Source organism: Babylonia areolata, chromosome 4, assembly GCF_041734735.1.
Source record: "Babylonia areolata isolate BAREFJ2019XMU chromosome 4, ASM4173473v1, whole genome shotgun sequence".
Classification (NCBI taxonomy): domain Eukaryota; kingdom Metazoa; phylum Mollusca; class Gastropoda; order Neogastropoda; family Buccinidae; genus Babylonia; species Babylonia areolata.
Genome location: NC_134879.1, coordinates 43,408,166 through 43,416,157, shown reverse-complemented (window position 1 = coordinate 43,416,157; position 7,992 = coordinate 43,408,166). Strand labels below are relative to the sequence as shown.

The 7,992-nt window shown below is 45.7% G+C and overlaps 1 protein-coding gene across 4 annotated transcripts in view; it reads left to right on the top strand.

The window, feature by feature from the left end:
* LOC143281201 (uncharacterized) overlaps nt 1-7,992 on the top strand; it is a 181,001-nt gene that overhangs the window by 140,513 nt on the left and 32,496 nt on the right. For all 4 annotated transcript variants that reach the window (XM_076586264.1, XM_076586263.1, XM_076586266.1 and 1 more), the window contains one exon: nt 3,861-3,940. In XM_076586264.1, the coding sequence (XP_076442379.1) occupies nt 3,861-3,940 (80 nt within the window). The remainder of the gene's footprint in view (nt 1-3,860; nt 3,941-7,992) is intronic.

The following is a 7,992-nucleotide window of genomic DNA, read 5'->3' as shown; positions in this document are numbered from 1 at the left end:
GACAGACTGTGACAGAGAGAGAGGGGGGGGGGAGATAGAGAGACAGGGAGGAGAAAGAGAGACAGACAGATACAGAGAGATATGGAAAAGGAGAGAGAAGGGAGAGAGAGACAGAGAGTGAAACACAGAGACAGGCAGAGACACACACAGGGGAGAGAGAGAGAGAGACAGAGACAGAGACAGAGAGAAAGACAGAGACAGACAGATAGACAAACGGACAGACATACAGATACAGAGATAAAGACAGAGACAGAAAGACAGAGACACAGAGAGACAAGGAGAGACAGATAAACAGACAGACAGACAGACAGATACAGAGATAAAGGCAGAGACAGAAAGACAGAGACACAGAGAGATTGGCTGACAGAAACAGACACAGACCGGCCTAGCGTGAATAGATCAGTCCCCATGCTTTGACAGCTCCTTGAAACTGATACCGAAGCTTTGGCATGGTAAAGTCCTGAACGACAATTAGTAAATAGTGTATCTATTTATTTATTTATTTATTTATCGGTGCTCCATCGCAATTGCTGTCTCAGTGACATTATCCCCCCCACTTCCCCTTCCGTCTCCCACAGTCTCACCCAGTTACAGTGCCAGTAGCCTACAGGGAAATAGCAGTGTTAGGTCGCCATGAAGAGGCCACTCACCAGAGGAGGCCCTGTCCTGCCGATTGGTCACTTCTTGGCGGTGGTCAGGAGTTGCCTGTTTTTAGTCAATCACACACAGTGTCGACACCACCTTCGCTTAGCCCCCTTCATTATACTGAAGACAGCTACCGCTGTGTCGAGGCGTCAGACTTGTGTGCCCACTAAACCCCTCCGGAAGAGCCAGACGTTTACCAAGCAAAATAATTGTTGTCAGGCTAAAGGAAATAACAATAACTATCCCAACAAAGCAATGTGATAAAAAAAAAAACCAACTCTGTTCATTTCTTTGTTGAGGACAGTGTGTTTGACGATGGACACACATACTCACTATCATAGAAAAACAAGAGATGAGAACTTCCCCCCAGTCCCCCCACCCCCACCCCACCCCACCCCAGCCCACCCCACCCACACAGCCCAACCCAACCCGAATCTGTCTTTCCGGCCGTTGTTTTCCCTGGGAAAAGAAGATAAATTGAAAAAACAACAACACACAAACAAACAAACAAACAAAAAAAACGAAAAAAAAAGCAAAAAAAAAAAAAAAAAAAAAAGCGGGGGTATCAACGGGCAGCAAAAGAGCGGAGCTGTTTGCAGTAAATCGTGGCAAACGATTGTCTCATTTCCAGTTGATCGCTCGCCCTCAACCCCCCCCCCCCCCTCTCTCTCTCTGTGTCTCTCACACCCTCTGTCTCTCTGTCACTCTCTCTCTCTTCTCTCTGTGTCTCTGTCTCTCTCTCTGTCGCAAGAGTCCGGGTTGTTTCAGATTGTCGGTGGGGGAAATGGCTGGGGCGGCAATCTTGTTTGGGGATTGGAACTCCCAGACGTTGATGAGAGTCGTTACTTGCGCCCCAGCGACCCTTAAACTCCCCCCCACCCCCACCCCCCACCCTCACAACCCCTCACCCCATCCGCCACTCTTTCTCCCCGGGGTCCCTTACTACGTCAACCCCCCCGGGGGTGGTGGTAGGAGTGGAGGGGGACGGGGCAGGGGGGTCGAGGGGGGGGGGGGGCTGGGTGGTGGGAGAACAAAAGCCGGCAAAGAGGGTGGTGAGGTAGCAGGCGGTGGGGGTGGACGGGGTCCGGACGGGGAAATGGAGGATGTCCCAGAACCTCTTCCTCCCCATTGTCTGTTTATCGGCTTTTCGCCACCACAGGAAAGCCGCCTTTTCAGTTTTTAGCGCTCTGTTAATTCCCCGTAACTCTTCCTCCTCTTTTGGAATCTCTCTCTCTCTCCCCCCCCCCCCCCCCCCCCAAGCCCCCAGAACCCTCCTCATCCTTCCCCACCCCTCCACCAGCATCCATCGCCCCTCCCCAACTCCCTCTCTGTCTTGATGTGGCGCCGGAAGCACGAGAGGAGGCAAGTTAATGCCACGTGATGCAATAAACGTCACATCTTAATCAGTAAATTTTGCCTATCATGGCACGGCTTATCGTGGCCCTGATTGAATTCCCGCCCGTCCCCCCCCTTTCTCCCTTCGCCTTCGCATCGCCTCGTGGGAAGCAGGATTTGTCTTTTTTGGCGTTTCTGGCTTGGGGGGGTGGGGGCTGGGTGGGTTGGTGGTGGTGTGGGTGTGGGTGTGGGGGGGGGTGTTGTGTGTGTGTGTGTGTGTGTTTGTGTGTGTGTGTGTGTGTGGTGTGGTGGTGGTGTGTGTGTGTGTGTGTGTGTGTGTGTGTGTGTGTGTGTGTGTGTATGGTGTGGTGTGGTGTGGTATGGTGTGGTGTGTGTGTGTGTGTGTGCGTGTGTGCGTGCGTGTGTGTGTTTGTGTGTGTGTGTGTGTGAGTGTGTGTGTGTGTGTGTGAGAGAGAGAGAGAGAGAGAAAGAGAGAGAGAGAGAGAGATAGGGAGAGGGAGAGAGAGAGAGAGAAAGTTAATTAGCGATACAGATAAAGAGAGAGAATACATAGAGCACAGAAGTATAACTTAAGTTTCAGGAATTGCAGAGCTTTTCGCAAAACAACCTTTCCACTTTCCATTTCCCCCACCCTCCTCATTTACGTCCAAAGTGACAGGTATTTACCTGTTTAGTGCCAGAAAAAAACAACAGTCCCATCTTTGTTCTCCCACATAATGATTTCAGAAAAAACAAGCACACACACACACACACACACACACACACACACACACACACACACACACACACACACACACAAAAAAAAACTATCTAACGAAGAACCCCTACCTAAACAATCCTCAAAACTGCGGCAGTATCTTGGGTATATCTCAGAAAGATTTGACTCCTTCACTTCTTGTCAAAATCTTTGCACCCAACAGTTTACCCTCAAATCGCTAGTGGATGTGTGGAGGGGGTAGGGAAGGAAAGACAAAGAAAATAGTGCAATAGTTTAGAAGCACTAGTCCGTGAGGGGATAAGACACATTCCGGGAAGATTTTGAGTAAAATGAGTCACTGGATTTTTTTTATAGTATTACTGGTATGTGTGTTGGGGGGGGGGGGGGGGGGGGGGGGGTTTAGGATTTATGAAAGTCACTGTGTATTTGAGTATTACGACTTTACTGGGGTGGGGTGGGGTATTATTTTTGAGAGTCACTGGGCATTGGAATTTTTATGGTGGGATGAAGTGGGAATTTTGTAGAGTCATCGGATATTTAACTATTCCCTGTGGGTGTGATTTTAGGATAGTTGAGACACTGGATATTTGAGTGTTACTGGTGGAATGATTTGGGGTTATTTGGGTCACAGAAGATTTGAGTATTATCGGTAGAGTGATTTGGGATATCGCGGAATCACTGGTCTGATGAAATGTCTGGGTATCCGCGAACCACTTGATGGGAAATGTTTTTGGATACTTATCAACTTGGTCGTGCTGGTCCCCACACTTCCTATGCCGAGCTCTGGACACAGTGTATATGAGTTCGCTGCTCTAACGGCCTTAAAAGTCTATGGTCCCGTTAAACTTACTCAAATTTACATTCACAGACGTGGATACGACCGTTGAGAAGTATGTAGTGCGATCCCTTTAAACTTACTCAAATTTAAATTCACAGACGTGGATAGAACCGTTGAGAAGTATGTAGTGTGTAGCTTTGCATCCATCAAAGCGATTGAGCCAGGCCCTTTAGTCACTGTCTCTGTTGTCATTAAAAGACTGTGGGACCTTTAACGTTTTAACCCTTTAAACTCTACTAGCAGTATAACTGGTATCACTTGGTGTCCGGCACTGACAGAGCTGTGGTGTGCTGTGCTGTGCAGGTAACCCGTCCAGACGGCGGAACCATCCCTCCATTGCCGGGGATCTGTTTGAGGCACACCAGGGAACCCACATCCTGCAGGTAGGGCATGGCCTGGGTGTTCTGCTTCTGCCCTTGGTTTTTGTTGTTGTTGCTATTGTTGTTGCTATTGTTGTTTATGGTGTTGTTGTTGTTGTTGTTGTTGCTGTTGTTGTTTATGGTGTTGTTGTTGTTGTTGCTATTGTTGCTGCTGTTGTTATTGTTGTTGTTGCTATTGTTGTTTCTGGTGTTGTTGTTGTTTCTGCTGTTGTTATTGTTGCTATTGTTGTTTATGGTGTTGTTGTTGTTTCTGCTGTTGTTATTGTTGTTGTTGCTATTGTTGTTTCTGGTGTTGTTGTTGTTGTTGTTCTTGTTATCATTGTTGCTGTTGTTGGTTATGTTGCTTCTGCTGCTGCTGTCGCTGTTGTTATTGTTGTTGTTGCTATTGTTGTTTCTGGTGTTATTGTTGTTGTTGTTCTTGTTATCATTGTTGCTGTTGTTGGTTATGTTGCTTCTGCTGCTGCTGTCGCTGTTGTTATTGTTGTTGTTTTTGTTGTCGTTATTGCTGTTGTTATCGTTGTTGCTGCTGCTGTTGTTGTTGCTTTTGTTATTGTTGTCGTTGTTGTTTTTGTTGTTGTCGTTGCTGTTGTTCATGTTGTTGTTTGTATTTATTTCATTTGAGTGTGTTTTTTTTTAAGTATCCGATCAAACCAAAAACAATCAAGATAGAATAAAACATGTCAATAACAAGGGTCATATCAATGACAGCTGATGCTGTCTGTCAAATCTTGCTTGGGAGAAAGAAACCGGCAGCGTCGGGCCACTCTTGGATAAAGTTTGTCATAAGTGATATGACTTCTATTTCTGACAACAACAACACAAAAAAAGCAATGAAAACGGGTACTTATATAGCAGACTATCCAGAATTCCCTTTGAAGAGGTACATCGGCTTTACAGAATGCACAATTCGGGTTTCAATTTTTCTTCTCAAATTTCCCATGAAAACGTGATGATGATGATGATGATGACGAAGATGAGGATAATAATAATAATGATAATAATGATAATAATAATAATAATAATAATAATAATAATAATAATAATAATAATAGACACATAGACACACAGAGACACGTGCCAGAATACACTATTAGACAAACAACCCACCGAATATGTCTTCTAGTTCTTTTTATTTTATTTTAATTTTTCGTTCCACCACTTATCTGTACAAGGTAGGCCTATAAAGAACTGGGAGGAATATTAAAACACACATTATAATTATGCTTTTGGCTTGTTGTTCAACTATTGTCGCTGTGCAGTGACTGCATTCCCAGGGCGGACTCTCACAGTCTGTCCATCGCGTTGGACTCATGCGAAGGGCAGGCAACTGCTCTCTTTTTTAATTTAAAAAAAATTAATTCATTTTTATGCAGATATTGTGTAACATATGTGGATCAGTCCGCATAATTTCACATCTCCTTGAATCTGAAACTGCACCACCACCCATAAATACATGCTTTGAGCACGTTCTTTACAAACGATCCACTATATTCTGATTTTCTTCAGCTGGCCAAGCCACCCAGCTGGCAGTGAGTTCTGTTCTCTGGCACGTTATCCCCTCAGCCCCCAGGCCCACTCGCGACATCAGCGTATATTTTGTTCCCACTGATCTACAAGGCTCTAGGGCTAAACAAGCAACATAATAACATCCTCACACTTTGTCTCCACCACCATCCGGCACAGCTCGCTCCAGGGTTTTTTATTTTCAACTTTCAATTTCCCAAACAGCGTGGTTTATGTGATGGGGGGATCCCAGCAGCCACAACAACAGCCTGCTGTAGGGTGCCTGATACCCAGAGAGACCCCTCATACCCCTCCCCAGCCACCCAAGAGCCAGAGAACCAGCGAGTTCTCTCCCCCTCGCCTAAACCTGCTTTACTGTGACCCTCATCTGCATATTGATGAGGGCGGGATGAGAGCGGGATTTGCACGAGCCGGGAGCTGGCTTTGGTGGCCAGCCCAGTTATGGCAGCCCCAGGGCGACACGACTGACAGCGAGAAAAAACAATTGAGAGAGGGGTCCGGAGGGGTGACCGCAGAGGGGGTAGTGAGGGGTGGAAGGTGGAATAGAGGGATAGAGGGAAGAGAGGGGGGGGGGGGATACAGACTGCTTGAACATAAAGCATAGAGGAAGATGAGGGGAGCGGTGTGGGTTTGATGATTATAACAGACCGGTGTGGAGAATCCAGGGAGGAGGAGGGTTGGGATGGGATAGGGGGTGTTGAGGAGGGCGGGGGGGTGGGGGGGGGGAGTTGTCTGTGGAAGGAAGAGGAGGGATGTGGGGGCGAGGAGGAGGGGTAGGGGGTAGGAGGAACCAACCACCCAGGCTGTCTGTTGAGGTTACGACCCACACGTCTGTTCAACAGTGCTGATGGCAGCAACGCGGAGGTCAGCTGCTTGATCGATTGGTCAGTCTCCCCTCCCACACCCCCACCCCCCCCCCCTTTGCTCTCTCTCTCTCTCTCTCTCTCTCTCTCTCTCTCCCCGTCCAGGGGCGGAGTTCACTGATAGGATGTCGTGGCCATCCAGACCTCTTGGGGAAAAACAAACCCGAATCAATATCGAGCGAGACACGGCGGGAAAAATGTTGTTGGCTTCGTGATTTTTTTTTTATACTTATTTATTTGTTTGTTTGTTATTTTCCTGTTCATTTATATGTGTATGTATGTATGTATGCATGCATGCATTATATTTATTTATTTATTCGTGATTCATTTATTATTTGTTTCTTTATATGCTATGTATCTTTATAAATCTGTTTCTTTCTTTCTTCCCTGAATAGTGTTCCCCCATCCCGTGCAAAACAAATTCTATTCGTTCAAAATAAAAATTAACTACAATATAGACATTTTAAACACCACGCGTTAATAATATGACACAGGTCTATGTTGCCACTTTCGTCAACCATGAAATATCTATTTACCATGTGCCACTCTTTTTACCAACCATTTCAGTCTCACAGCATTCAGACTATTACGGTTATCACGCTGTTCTCTAAATTACTACAAAAGCCGATTTATTTATTCATTCATTCATTTATTTATTTATTTGTTTATTGTTATTATTACTACCATCATCATTATTATTCTATTTGTTATATTTTACTTTATTTTATTCTATTTTTTGACGATCAAGTGAAAAAAAAAAATCCCGCATTGGACTGTACTTCGACTCGCCAACCGAATTTTCTCCCTTGATTTAATCTTTGGGATTTATGCTGCACTCTCTCTCCATCTGTCCCCCAGTTTCAGTTTCAATGAGGCGTCAAAGCTTGCGGACTGATCCATATACGCTACGTAACATTTGCTCGTATAAAAAAAACAAAAACAAAACAAAACACAAAAAAGCAAAAAACAAAAACGAGCAAATTCCCGAACTCGCTGGTCAGAGCCTTCAGAGACCATCAAACAGAAATGAGATAATCAAACAAAACAGATAGAGAAGTAATGTATATTAAGATATGATAAAATGATTGAACTCCGATCCTCCTTCTGTCTCGTATACACACATCCACTGTACTTGTTCCACTATCTCCTTCTCCTTCGGGGAGAGAAAACTTTGAAAGAAAATCTCTTTCCTATTCTCCTTAGTCGTTGTGTATCCTTCAAACTGTATCTACCGCTCGCTCTCTTTCTGCTTCTGTTTCTCTGTGTGTCTCTCTGTCTGTTTGTCTCTGCCTCTCTCTGTCTCTGTTCCTCTCTGTCCCTTCCCCTGCCCCCCCCCCCGCCCCCCTCTCCCTCCCACCCCTCCTCTCTATCTACCTCTTTCCGCGCGCTCTATCTCATCTTTTGATATGGTATTATCCAATCTCTCTCTCTCTCTCTCTCTCTCTCTTTGTCCCTCTCTCCCCCACTATCTCTCTCTCCCCTCCCTCAATCTTCCCCTCCTCTGTCTCTCTCCACCTCTCTCTCTTTCACTCTCGCAACAACACAGCAGAGACCGAGGGAGAAAATTCAGGCGTGCATGAACAGAATATTAATAACCTTCTGAGATCATCCACCCCTCAGTGCAGTCCTTACTTTATTCCATCTCTACCCCCCAGTGTCTGTCTCTGT